This window comes from Monopterus albus, unplaced genomic scaffold, assembly GCF_001952655.1.
Source record: "Monopterus albus unplaced genomic scaffold, M_albus_1.0 scaffold27.1, whole genome shotgun sequence".
In the NCBI taxonomy this organism is placed as follows: Eukaryota; Metazoa; Chordata; class Actinopteri; order Synbranchiformes; family Synbranchidae; genus Monopterus; species Monopterus albus.
Window position 1 is genome coordinate 1,943,914 of NW_018127907.1, and position 15,409 is coordinate 1,959,322.

The 15,409-nt window shown below is 38.4% G+C and overlaps 1 protein-coding gene across 1 annotated transcript in view; it reads right to left on the minus strand.

Annotated features, from left to right (window-relative positions):
• aff2 (AF4/FMR2 family, member 2) overlaps positions 1–15,409 on the minus strand; it is a 159,342-nt gene that overhangs the window by 37,128 nt on the left and 106,805 nt on the right. Inside the window, exon 10 of the mRNA XM_020595533.1 lies at positions 7,648–7,685. Coding sequence (XP_020451189.1) covers positions 7,648–7,685 — 38 coding nt within the window. The remainder of the gene's footprint in view (positions 1–7,647; positions 7,686–15,409) is intronic.

Genomic DNA, 15,409 nt, shown 5'->3' on the forward strand with positions numbered 1-15,409 from the left:
GTGTGTATGTCTATGACATGTTGAGCATTTTGACAGGACTTATGAAATTATTGCAGTTATGTTATTGTATTGTGTCTTTTAAATGTTTAACCTACTAACAAGGCATTGGTACATTATTGTACCAGAAGTGTACAAACACCATTTATACATCTCATCTCATTTTCTATACCACTTAGTCCCGAACGGGGTCACAGGGGGGCTGGAGCCAATCCCAGCCGGCATCGGGCAAAAGGTGGGGTACACCCTGGACAGGTTGCCGGTCCATCGCAGGGCCACCATTTATACATTCTGTAGGTAATAATCGTGTGTGTGTGTTTATTTGGATACCACCTGTGTCATTTTTCTAGTGTTTTTTTGTACAAGTGTTGCTGCAATATTACTATGGAAGAAAATATGTTTTTCCTGTTTTTTCTTCATGTATTTCCTGCAAAAAGGAATGGTCTATATTTCAACTGGAACTGCAACACCAGTTTTAATTTCCAAACTGTGCGTGTTGCACATTACAGCTTTGTTTCTGTTTACCTGTTTAAACCAACCTACAGTATGTGATGCCATGTTACTCTAGACAATTATAAAATGACTGCATGAACATTTTTATGGTTTGTAACTAAAGTTTTGCTAATTGTCATACATAAATCTGTTAATTAGAAGAGACCGTTGGCAAGACATGCATTGCCGGCCTGCCAAGTACCTTGCAGCACTAGAGGGTAGTGTTGAGGCCATGTTGGTTGGCATGCAGCATTCATACAGAGAGCATTTATACAAGATAGACCTTGGGGATGTTTTATTTTTCTGCTATTAAAGGGTGGTTATGCTGGTGCCTTGCAATAAAATGTTGCAAGAGAGTCCTAGGGAGTATGACTGTTATCTAATATACATAAAGAAATAGATCCACTATACAGTATGTATACATTGATGGTCTTGTTGTTTGTTTACTGAATGTGTCTCAGTCACCAAAAGAGGAAAAACCAATTAGAAGAAATAAAAAAAATTCATTTTGTAAATAGTCACAAAAACATACAAGAGGACTTTATCTCCTGTAGTATATTTATTGTGGATGGGTCCTTGTGGATCATAAATTATGAATTTTAGGTCTGAAAAATGAAAGCTTTCCACCTGATTGGTTCTAGCATTTAGCAATGTGTGAATGAGTGTGTACAGCTGAGTGTGTGTGTGCGTTTGCCCGGGGCAGTACTGTGGGGAAGGCTATAATAGTTTTCCATTCCTACATACTGTGTATATTGTAATGCTCCCTGGCAGCAGCAGGACTGACAGTGTTTGAAGGAGAGTTTCACATCTGAGCTCATGTCACACTTGAGGCATCTCACTGGCATCTGCGCACACACTGCTGGACCTGTCATGCTTTTAACCTGCCAACATATGAGTTCATTCATCTCTTGTGAGTCACATTGCAGGACAAGTGAAGTGAGACTACTGATTTCTTTTTTAGCAAGTTTGTATTCCTGCAGCTGAGTTATAGCAGATACTGATTAACACGTAAACTTCTCTGGTATCGTTACAGTGTAACATAAAGACGTAAAGCCTTTAATTTGCCAATGTCTTACCCTTGTTTTTCCTAAGGTTATCATGGCCACCTGCTTGGAAAAAGACAGAGACAGGATTTTCAAGGGCCTCTGTGTGCTATGAATTTAAAAGACATTGATTTCACCAGGCCAAACAGACCAGAGTGCAGAAGTGAACACTCCAGTGTAAAATATTTTTCTCAAACTATCGTCCCAGAAAAAAATGCCCACACTATGCTAGAACTTCAAAGGCTTGATCACACCAGAATAATAAAATCATTTCATTTTTCATTTCCCTGGCACTGCCATGATCTGTGCATATAGGGCCCATTTACAGGGGGAAATAATTCAATCTAGACAATTATGATCTTTGAGGAACAACAGAATCTGAGAGTCCAAAGCAAAGGAAGCTCTTGTAGCTTATTAGATGTGTTTCACAGTTCACTTTTACCATCTGCAGGCTGGACTACAAACTGCTCCACAAAACAGTGATGGTTTGCAGAAAGCTGTAATTGACAGCAGGGGTGTTACAAACTCATCTCTTGAATAAACTGTATTAGCTTATTGCTCCAATAGCAACTAAGCTAGCATGCTAATTGATAGTTAGCTAATTGCTGACCAACAGTTAGCTTGCCAAACTGTTGTGATTGACTGGTGTTAGAATGTTTCTAACTTGTTAGTGGTTAACTAGTGCATATCACCACTGTTACCAAGCTTCTAATGCCACTCATTTGGCAAAGATACCTGTAAACTTTGCCAAACTTTGCTTTGAGCCACTTTATGGTGTGACCGAGGGTTAACCTTGAGTCATTTTTTTGACAACAGAAGTGTTTTTGTGAGTGCATATGTCTAAAAAATCTAGTGTACTAACAGCACAGAAATTAGGTGTAGCTGACTAACAGTTTACACATGACCATGTGACTGTGGCACAAATGTGCTAATTGCCCTCTCCTGGTTTCAATCACATCTTATGGACAGACATCAATATATATCCATCAGTAGCTGTAAATCATAGACTGCTCCTCTCAAACTATGTGCCCCCCAAGATTCAGTGCTTGGTCCCCTTCTCTTCATCTTCTACTTACTTCCTCTCAGCAATATCATATGAAATCATGGTCTCATTTTCCACTTTGAGCCCATACTTTCATGTGAGCGTCACATTAACCATATTGTCCAAGCAGCTTTCTTACATTTAAAAACTATTGCCTGTTTTCTATCTTCTCTGTCTTTCTCAGCTGTGGAAATGCTTTTATCACATTCATAATCAATTACTGCAATAGTATCTATTCTGGCTTGCCCTCTAATCTTGTCAATAACTAAAACTCTGCTGCCCATTTTCATACTTGGTCTCATTCCTGTGAGTTACTAGTTTCCCACACTACATGTTCACATCAACCTCCAAATCATAACTGCAACAGGAAAATACCTTTTTTTCTGAAAACTCTGATATATCACAATAAAAAGTACAGAATCAATGCCTAAACAGTTAAAGGTAATTAAACTTTAGCAATTATAGATATAGCACTATATTGAACAAACACGCACTTTTAATGTAAAACACAGCAGTAAACGATGGTCACAACTCTATTACACTTGTTCAAATTACTCTCTGTACACTAGCCTTAGTTTTTTTTAGCAATTTGTTTGCCAGGTAGTATGATTTTCTTTGAGGCAGTGTAGCTAATGTTTGTCTTCCTATTTTGTTTTGTCTGTGTTATTTGATAAAGGCAGGCGAAATCTTCAGTAACTATTGAGAAACAGCAGCACAAGATGAGTGACAGCTGCCAATAACACTTGCAAGTCTTAAACATGGGAATCTTTCCCATCATTACCTTATAACATGACAACAACATGGCATCGGATTAAAAAACAGACTAAAAAGTCCAGTTCTTTCATTAGATTTTCTATGTACTTGCCTCTTGTCACCGGAGGTGTAGTGCTATTTGACATGCACATTTTCCTCTTGTCACCAGAGGTGTAGTGCTATTTGACATGCACATGTGCACACATGGTTAAGCTGTGGCTTGTTTTGAGGGCCATGTTAACTCTTTTCCTGTGTTGGCACATTTACATACATTAAAGTTATGTAGCTGTAATTGCCAACACAATTAAATGTTAGACTGTCTAGACTGGTGTGGCAGAATAAGTGTATTAGTAGCTATTTGTCACAGGGTGAATGTTATAGCCATAGATAATCTTCTTACTAGGGTGTAATCTCCACAGGGGACCAGCTAGGGGACAGGTCCAAGCCAAAATATGAAAACAGAAATTTGTTCCCCCAGTTTTTGTCATGACAAGTATTCAAATACCTCATAAAGGTATAAGAATTAGCTGTTCTCTGCTCAGAAGTATTAAACTGATTCCAAAAGGTACTGAATGTTCACTGAGCTCCTCCTGCTTCATGCTGGTTTACATGTCAACCAGCAACTGTGAACACATCAGCTGCCAGTGGGGCTTCCAACTGGTCAGCATGTGCCAAAGTTTGGACATCCTGTACTCTCCCTGCGCCATATAGGCCTACAGCGGAGCACTCACAGGCACACAGGTAGCAGTCTGCACGTTGAAACATTTTAAACTCACACTGTCCTGTGAGCACCTCAACATGTGCTGCTCAGAGTCCAATATGCACTACCTCTAAAATATGCTTTGTGTTCACTTCTGAACACTTTCAGAGACAGAGCTGAGCCACAATGCCTGCAGCTAGTAGTGGAATCATTAATTAGTAGGCAAGGTTTCCTCATTAAAATACTAACTAAAGAGTTTTCTTCTGCCAGAAATTTTCAGTTAAGTTTCCTGTTGGTGTATGCAGCACAGGGCAAACTGACTTGACCACCTGCATTAGCAGCCTGTTTATTATTGATCTTACATGCAAGCACATTCATCTCCCTTAAGTTGGCCTCTAATGATACTGCTCCCATTATAATTACCCACGGCATGATTGCTACTAATACTTTTATTGCTAGTGGTATTACTAGTAAAAATTATTAAGAAAAAAAAAGAACAAAATCCATAAAACTCCAGGCAGTTGTCTCACCAGGGTATATATTATGAGAGATGCACATAGTGAAGAAAATCCGGGGAAGCAGACAGTGTAAAGATTTTAAGGATTACAGAGCAGTAATATAAAAATGATACAGTCTAATATACACTTTGGCGGTATGGATAGGGTCACTAGCTGTGTGTGGTAGCAGAATAATGATTGGTATGTGGGTGAGGTTGTCAGTGCAAGGGGAAAAAAATGTGTGTGTCTATAAGGGATGGAGTGTGAGGAGTGTGGGTGAGAGTGTATGTATGTGTGAATGTGTGAGTTGCTTTGCGCGGGGGATGTAGCCAGTGGATCGCTCGCAGCATCTCCAGTCCCAGCATCCCCACGGATGTGTGTGTGTGGTGTTCAGTAGATTGGGCTGCAGAGTGAATAGGCTCATTAGTGGTAGCAGAGTAACACATGGCCTGGGGCACACAAAGACACACGGCGCTCTCTCTTTCTCTCTCACACACATGCAGTCACACTCCAGACTTGCATACTAATGGCCTCAGACTGTGAACACAACGCGCCTCATTATTAAAAGATTCTTATATTTTTATGCACCAGTCTGGGCTTCACAACACATTCTAAGAAAAAGATGAACTTATGAAAAATTGATCTCGGTGCCAAAATCAGCTGTTTACACAAATACTCTTCAATATTCTGTGATGTTACAAATGCAACCAACATTTCTTCTCATGATTAATTAGGGAACATGTTTCCTCGAGGAGACAGTAATGTGTCACCCACAGTGCTAAATGGCAAAATGTATAAAATAATGGAAATGGACCCTTTCGCCTCTAGAAATGACAGGGATAAGAAAAGTTATATTAGACAACTGTTCAACATTGTCTTCGGCTTATTTCTATTTGTTTTACCTTCATCCAAATTACAAATTACAAGCAGCAGGAGAAAATTATATTTTGCCCCATAATTAGATAAAATTTGATGATGAAAACAAAAACAACAACAAACACATAATCCTGCAGAGAGAGCTGGACTTATCAGTGATGACTAAAACATCTCTGAAAATATTATCAGCCATACCATAAACCTGTAATACTAGTTGGACTGACATCACAACACTATATGCTATTTATGAGTTTTGGTTAACGAAATCCTGCAAATGTGATCACCCTTCACTGGCTCTTGAAATTGCTAAGTTTTCCGACAATGACAACAAAACAATAGAGTGTTGTATGACACATTTTTGTAGGCCAACCCGGGAAGTTAGCATCACCGAGGCTCCCTCGACAAAAAAGCCATTTGGATTTTCCCACAGGCTTTTGGATTGTTGTGGAAAATAAGCTCTGTGACAAACAGCAGTTTATGATATTTACATGTTTTGTTCAGCAAGATAATCTTCACAAATGAACGCCGCTTTTATGATTTTGAAGCCCAAATATGATCGCCAGATGTAAAAAGCTATTGTTAGGCTATAAACGAACTACAGCACGGTCCCGTGACTTCAACGTCACCACTGCGTGGTGTAGCTACTTTTGTGTATTATGTATTTATCTATACTGTTTGCACTGCTGCCCTTTTTTTTCTAATAATGTATAATTTTATTACAGAATCACTTAAAAAAAAGCTTAATCTGTGAGGAAACTAAAAACTGAAGCTGTCAAATAAATGCAGCAAAGAAAAATATCAATATTTTCCTCTGAAATGCAGGGGAGTAAAACCATAACACTCACCTACCTCACAATTACACGTTAAATGACCCAAGATAACAAACACAACCAAAAACACTGTACCAAGTACTAAAATATCTCAAAGCAATAACAAGGAAGAAAGCTCTGAACACTTCTAAGCAAGTTAAATTAAAACCCACTACTACAGCCAGGGCAAAGCTTTTAATTTCAGCAACATAACCGCCTCGCTATTCACCCATATGTTCACCACATGCTCACTCCTCTTGGACAAACATCAAATGTTAAATCTGGTTAAGCTATAATGCGACTACATTTATCAGAAAGAAGCCTGAAGAAATCTGACTTGCTGACCTTCTATTATTATCTGTGCATGTACATGATGATACGCAGCAGTTTTTATTTCATCATTTGAACCATGACTCCAGGTGAGCACACAGAAGCACAGTTTATTTTTATGCACTAACCTACAAGTAGTGAGTATAGAGGACATCTGCTGCCTAATTTTAAATGGTAAAGTTGTGTGAGTGGAGGCTGCTGACTGAGGTTATCAAGTGGGCACCTGCCATCCCAGATGTTTCAGTGAATTAAAGCCACTACACCTGCAGGAAGCTTCATAGTGATTGTTTATGCAATAACCTTCAAACATGACTGATTCTGGAAAGAATCTCTGATCCACAGCTAAAGACTTATACAGCATCAATAACACCTGCATCTAGATCTTTTAGGTTTAATGTGAAATCTAGCCAAATAATACAGCTGTAGACCTCTGAGGGGTTACATCACTGGCTCTGGACTCCTCTCAGTGATGTCTTTGACCTTAACAGTGCTAGCAATAACAACTAAAGAAAAAGAATAGACCAGAGAATTATCCAGTGCTGACCTTGGCCGCCTCAATTGTATGTTTCAGGGCAAACAACACTTATTTATAGCTTGTTGGTTGGCTGATAGTGAAAGTCACACACTGCAACCACAGACATTCGGGTCTCCTGATGGTGCTTTAGCTAAATGCCCAAATGCAAACTCTACCTACTGTAGTTTACACCACATAGACTCCAGTTCAGTTTCTTTTTTCTCAGAGTGACTCAGCTCTCATCTTTTTGTGGATGTGTGAACAAACCAAATCAAATTTTTGTCAAATCAGATCTGGGCCACTTGCATATGTGGTCCTGTGTCCAGTTCATAACCAGTCTCTGTGACTGCTTTCTCAGAGGTCAGATCGGAGTCAATGTGTGTGTGTTTTTATTTTAAACATATTATCTGTTGCCATCATTCAGTGTTGGAGCTAACAAAAAGACTGGAATTGTTTATTACGGCCCACAATGTGAACATAGCTTTGTATTTTTCAGAGTCAATACAACATGTAACTAATCACACCTAACAATCTGTAACACTGTGCATCACAACATTACAGTGTTACAACACAGAGTGTGGCTATATGTCTTACCTTAGGGCTGTGCCTCTGGCTTTGGGCTTGTCAGACACCTGTCAATACACAGAAAAGTTATGTCAACATAATTTTGAGCAGTTAAAGAAAGTAGAACACCGTGTTGTTTAGCAGACAGGACACGTTTCTGTTGCATTGAAGACTGTATAAAATGAAATTACCTGCAGCAGAAAAAGACTTAAGACCAATATCTAATGAATGTCACTATGTGTGCTTCTTTTCTGACTGATTATCTTCAGGTTAACAGGCAAATGTGAGGTTTTTACATTGTATTCTGTAACATGGTAACATTCATTATGACAGACAGGGAAGAAGAATGATGAGAAAGCTTTGCAATAAGTTTATTAACTCTTTCTCTTGGCATGGTTCTTGCTGGCAAAATAAAAGGTGTGAGAATATGTCAGACTATAAATCCAACTCTGCAAACACACAACAAGAGATTGTTAGACTTAAAGCATACCTAATAAATACCACTTAGACCTGATAAATATTCTTAACATGATGTACTGTATGTTCATATGCTATTTTCTTCAGTGTCATATTCCAGATAATTAATAACCCTGCAGATAAGACACATACTGCTGCCTCTTGTACTACTAAGACTCCTACTACTGCTGAACATGTACATTGTAAATTCCCAGTACAAAGGCATTTTCTCATTTTTGCGTGTCTGTAGGTTTGTACTAGAGGATATAGGATGGTACAATGGAATAACAGAGTCACTGCTGATCTGAGACAATGGGAACTCATAACATTACAAGAACAAATTCCTAATATTTTGGGAATAAAGTCATAGTTTTTCAAAGGAAAGAATGTATATATATATATATAAGAAAAACTGTAATATATTCAGAAATGAGTCATAAGCATAACATAACATAAACATAACAAATTACTATTTCAAATAATATAATAACAGTAGTTTAACCACAGAACATCATAATGTCACCAATTTTGTCCTTTCACCCTCTGTTCTTTCTTCCTCACACGTTCCCTCTTTTCAGTGAAAGATTGGGATGATTAAGTTTGTCAGTGAAGCCTTCCCTCATCCCTCCTACTCCCATCTCATCCTCTTTTCCTCCCTCTGTCAACTGTGAGTCAATTTTGTACATGACTACATCAATTAGAATAACAAAACAAAAACGGTAAACTCAATTTCTGCAAATATCAGCCATTAATTCATCTTCGAGCACCGAAACCCAACAATTAAAATGAATTACTCAAAGAAAACAGGCACCTTTTCTTGCCTCAGGCTTGTTGTTTATCTCTCTCTCTCTCCAGGAATAAGATGATTAACTGGACCAGTGAGGTTTCTGATAGATCGATGCGTTGCTGCAGGCTAGAACAACAAACCTCCTCAGATCTTTAGCTTTGGAAGACTTGAAGGGCTCAAGAAGATGATCTATCATAGGTTATCTGTGGATATGTTTAGCTAGCTGCTGGCTTAAATAAAGATCATCCCGACCAGTATTTATTCACACAGTCTCCTCTGTAACAAGTACTGAGTATTGTTCCTGACAAAGAAGACAAGCTGTTTTACCAGAACCAGGACAATTCAAACCTTAAAGCCTTAGAGATGTAAAACACTTAGTATTGTGTGTGTGCACGGTATGTTTATTTGTAAAACCTCCACACCCTCTTCTCCACTCGTTCTCATGCACGTCAGGCCTGGCGATACAGTTTTAACAAGGCTTTAAACACCCCCGCGCCACCTTGAACAGTCACTGAACAATGATTCTTCGCTTGTCTTTGTGATGTTGCTGTACTTTGCGTGAGAGACTTTATACAGTAAAGCGTTTCTGAACACCTGAACATTGCGTTCAAAATCCTGAATTTCTGATGCAACTCTTGCGGACAGATTGCACTGCTGAAAATACAGCAGCTACTGGATCTTTATAGTGCAAAACAAAGAAATTCTGTATCCCAAATTTTAACATCTTTGCATCGGCTGCTGGTTAGATTCAACACGGTCAGTCCAATAAAGACTTTTCTACTTCCAAAGGGATGCGTTCAGAAAAAATATTTGGAATCTGTAGAACTGAAGGCGAGCCATTTTAGTATTTTAGAACTAAATAATGCTTAAATCACAAATTATGCAGAAACAGACAAAATGAACAAATGTTTGTTGTTCCCAATTTCCCTCATTTCAACAAAAATATGAGATTCCTTTATATACTCACCTGCCTTTAAGCTTTCACTCCATCTCTTTACTCAGTAACTGTTTGAACCTAGTGACCGATGCCTTTCTATACCCTCACACACTCTGCTAACTTTGAGCTGATCGTCCAGTTTGCTCTAACTGTTTGTTACAGGACAAGTTTTCTCTGCTTCAAGGTCGATTAGTGGCCTCTGCACTTTACTTTTTCTGGATACATTCTGCTGCACTTCTGCAAAAAAGTGTACACAAAACAACCTACTGTACTCTGATATAACCTGATATAACTTAGTGAGAATCAGCACTAAACCTAAAGAATAATGAAATAACACACATTTACTGCATCATAGCAGCCACTTACAAAAAGCAGGTGATACAAACAACTTAAAAAAACCACAGTAAAAAATAAGCACAATCATTCCAAAAACTCAGGTCTGACTCTTTAATTAAAGCTGTGCTTCATGCAGTGTTTTGACCTGTGTCCCAGTGTTTTTCTCTACAAACATCCACACTTGCTTTGCCTTTTCAGATTTTCTTTATAAAACATTTTTGTCACTGCAGCCCAAACTGTGATTTGAGGTTGCTCAATAACTACATGCTTTAGATGCTGTTGTTGCTGAAGAGTCAGCCTTCCTCACTCCAAAAAACATTTTCAGCAGATGCAGACTGCACATGTTTAAAGGTACCCTAAACACACTTATGTTTACATTCTGTGTTTCTCACCAAACAATTCAGACTTTTTTTTCAGATATTTTGGTCATGGATTGTTTGTACTGTTGGCCAGCTAAATGTCTTCTTCTTCAGTTCTTTTTCCTGGTGCATCACTGACACAGTGGAACAAAATAAGTCTAAAAGCAGGACTGGGTGTGGCACTGCCTGTATGCTCAGAAATGTACATATACACGGATGTACCTGAGGTAAAGATGAAAAAAACGTTTTACAATTTGGCAAAAGTGGAGTCAAACTGTTCGGTTAAATATGTAAAGGTGTGATAATTGTCAGCAAGTCATGCTTTTTGACATGTCACAGTAGAAAATGTACAGGTTTAAATACAAAAACCTGATGGTTGATTCCATTTAGCTGCCTCAACTGAAGCATCTTGCTGTTGTGCTTGCTGGCTCATTGTCACACTGTTATGGCAAAGCCGCTGTTATGTTATTACAATGTTATTACATCGCTTGTACCTTTCTTACAAAGATGTCAAAATGTCTGCTGTAAAGGATTAGTGAGTCTGTGTCCTGATCAAATTATCAGCTTCATTACTGGCTCCACTTAACACTAACCAGCTCCACTAACTAGCGTCTAACTATAGCCAACTTTATCCACAGATTTGTCCCAAGGCTACACAACTAAAGCTAAAACTCCTGTGATATTTCCTCAAGTTTTTTACAGTGCGCATGTATGGAGCCACCTCAGGAAACATGTCTGAATGTTTTTGCAGTTAGCTGACTATGCCGCAGTGTGCAGCAGACATGTACAAGGTCCCCGGTGCGCTAGACATTTTCACCAGCTGCAACTGTATTTTTATAGAAAAACAGAGCTTTTAAGCTTGCCTTTGCTCTGACCAAGGTGATCTTTCATCACAAGCTCGCAGGGAGAAAGGAAAGAAATGATGCAGGGAGATACAAAGACAAAGGACAGTCCTGCAGCAGTAATTGGGTTGCTGTTTTTCTGTCAGTTTCTGAAGTCATTAAGAACATCTCTCTCTTTCTTTCCTACTATCTCTGGTTTACTCTCCTCCATCTCTCTCTCCTCTGTTCTTTCATTCAATTCCCTCCTCTGCTCTGTCTCTTTGCTCTGTGCCAAAAACATATTCATCATACTCCTCTGCTGCCCTTACAGTGCTGTGCCACAGCATACTAATGACAGTGTGTGCCTGTGTGTGTGTGTTAAAGAGAGAGACTGTCAGCATCTGTTTATATTTATGTGTTTGCTGGTGTAAATGCTTGGGAGTATAAGTCTGCACGACTATGCTGTATGCACTTATATGTGTGGTGGCATATGTGTAATACTGTATATGCACGTCTGTCTGTTCGATTATGACTGTGTGTGTGTGTTGTGTGTTACCTCAGTGTATAAAAGCCTGATAATACACCATGCACTCATTTGCTATAAGCCTGTTAACAGCATGCAAAGAGAAACGCCACTGAATTCATCTCCGCCTCCCGCCCTCACTCTCCGTCTCTCTCACTATATCTCATTGTCTCTCTTGCTCCTATTTTCTTTCCATCTTTTCATTCCTTTATCTTTGCCTCCTATCTGTGTTGCTCCAGTTTGTCTTGTTCGTCTTTGTCTTTCTCTCTCCTTCTCTGTCCCATTAACTTATTCACTTCTTCTTTCTCACTTTCCTCTTGGTTTATTTTAATCTCTCGTCCGTCCTGAACAGTCATCCAAAAAGAAAGAGATGGAGGTAGAAAAGCAGATGAAGAATGTGTGGTGGGGGCTTAAAAGAATAGTTCACCATCCACAAACACATTCATTTCCACAGAAGATGCAAAGAAATAACGAAAAACATGTTTATGTTCAAATCCTGTCTCCCTGTGTTGATTCTACTGTTATCTCTTGGCATTTTGGAGTGTATCATATCAAAATTTCTCTGTCCTCTTCTTGTAAAGCTGAACTCCAGGATGTATACATACAGTATATTTATCAGAGCAACTAGCTGACCACGTCATATTACTTGGCTGGAATAGGAAATCTGTGTTTGGATGTCCAACCTAAATGGCTAGCCTGGCTCTGCCCTGAGATTAGTATTATGTCTACCAACACCTCAAAAGTTGACGTAAACCCTTTTAAATGTTGTTTTTTAAAAACAGTGCATAAACAAAACCTTTGGGTATATACAGAGGCCAAAACCGAAACCCACACTCACCAACTGGATTTGGCACTCAGCACTACAGCTGGGGATGTTGCACAGAAGTGCACGGTGGGTTTACTTTCCAATATGATGAACTAATTTAAAGGATGACTAAGGTAAATTATAACATGTGTTTCTTTTTGCAGCTTGAGCAATCAGCTCAACATTGTACTCACCAAAGTGACCGCTGAGATCTTGGAATGGAGCACCATCGCAACAATAGCTTGAACACAATGTTCAGTCAGGATGTAAACAAACTGACAGGTTAGCCCAATTAGCCACCTATTTATGTGAAAAACAAGTACTTCTGAAATGTCAGTAACAACCCGTCATTACACAAGAAAAGCTGCGAGGATGCATGAAAATCAGTCTGTGAACTTCAGTTGGGGCAGTAGTTTTTTTCCTTGTTTACAACTTGTATTTGGGGCGGCATGGTGGTGCAGTGGTTAACACTTTCACTTCACAGCAAGAAGGTTCTGAGTTCAAACCTCATGGCTAACCAGTGCCTTTTTGTGTAGAGTTTGCATGTTCTCCCTGTGCCCGTGGGTTCTCTCCGGGGACTCCGGCCTCCTCCCACAGTGCAGGTTATGTTTACTGGTGCCTCTAAATTGCCTGTAGGTGTAAATATGAATGGTTGTCTGTCTCAGTGTGTCAGCCCTGTGATAAACTGGCGACCTCGCCTCTTGCCCAGTGCTGGCTAGGATTGGCTCCAGCTCCCACGACCCTCTACAGGATAAGTGCTATAGATAATTAATAGATGGATGGACAACCTCAATTTGTTACCCCAGTTGGACTTATTTTTAGCACCGAGCATGTTCCCTCTAAAGTCACATATGAAATGAAAGTTAGAGTGTCCTTAGCTTCAGTAATTCAAAAGAAATACTTCAGATTTGATTGGATCACTTTAAAATGGGTGTGGTCTAGTGGAGTTAACACAGAGCTGTAGAAGACTGTTTACAAATGCAAAGGATGATGGAGAAATATATAAATAGGCCTCAACTGCATTTTTTCTTACATTATTGGAAGATTATTACATTATTATCTTTTATTTCTTTTTTATTACATTACATACACTTATTACATTTTGTGTAGTTATTACACTATGCGTTTCTAGTCATCCAAAATAATTTAATGTCTTACAGGAAAACAAAAAATATGGATGCTGATAAAAAAAAAAAAACACTTAAGATGCTATATATTTAACTTCTATTTGGTGTATACCAAGAGAACAACAAAGGAGAACTGTAGGCAATAGAATGTCATGGAGGAGGTAGGATATCTGGGAGATGCCAAATCCTGACCTATTTTTACTTGATTTTTCAAACAATGTGTAAAATCTTAGTTAATGCAAGGGACATAGGCATTGTGATACACACAAAGAAGAAGAATTATTAATTTTTCATCCCAATTCTACCTAATAAGAACAATCATATATAAACCCAGTAATTAAGGGATCCACTTGCTACAATTCTGAATGCACTATCTGTACTTAAATGAGCTACTTTCACTATAATTATAATAACTAAAACCACTATAAATGACCTGCCATCATTGAAAATTATAATATCTACTATCTTGGCAATTATACAATCAGAAGGCAAGTTAAAAGGGGGTGAGGGGAATTGGTTTCTTTTCATTAACAGAAAATATCTCATGGACTCTTTGATGAGCACTGATATCAATCTACACAGCAGGGGAGGGGGCAGCAGCACGACCCCAACTGACTGCTTTGAACCCATCTCTGGCATCATTAGTGCATGATGATAGTGATTAGAGGAGAGAGGGCCACCACGCCAATTTTCATACTGAAAAACAAGACATGAGGAGCAGGACAACCACATTGCTCGGATGCAAAGTGCCCTGGAGTGACAAACCCAACCTCACTGAACCACTGGTGAAACACCCCCTTGAATAAATTGCAACAAGTATGCAATGGTGGAAGAAGTGCACATTGTTTACTTAAGTAAAAGTAACAATTCCACAGTGTAAAAATACTCTGTTACAAGTAAAGGTCCTGCATTCAAAATGTTACTTAAGTAAAAGCACAAAAACATTAGCAGAAAATATACTTAAAGTACCAAAAGTAAAAGTATTCATCATGCAAAATAGAAAACAGTGCTGTTTAGATTGAAGCACATCATATTATTCAATTATTATTAATGTGTACATCACATTTAACTACTTATATGCTTATATGAATTACTGCTGAGTAGCTTGTGAATTTTACACCAAGTATCAGTAAAGCTTGTGATTATACTGTGTTTTGTTTTGTGTGTTTTGAAAAGTAACTAGTAATTAAAGTTATCAAATACATGAAGTTACAATATTTTTTATTGAAATGTAATGAAGTTGAAGTACAAAGTAGTAGAAAATGAAAATACTGAAGTACAGATACCTCAAAATTGTTCTAAGTACAATACTTGAGTAAATGTACTTAGTTACTTTCCACCAGAGATGTGTCCTCCCATTGATAAAATAAACATAATTTGGAGAATCAAATCTGAATTTAAATAATGCATTACATATATTGCTGTACTGACTATTAACATTTCTTGTTGGAAAGTTAATCACACAACTACAAGGAGACACAAAACAACTATAAAGACATACAAAATAACACAAAGACACGTAGAAACAGAAGAAAAGAAACTGTGAGATGGAATAATAAACTTTCCCCACTGTCTCCAAGTGCTTGCTCAAGGGGGGTATTTGTTGGATTTTGCCTCTATAATAATAATAATAATAATAAT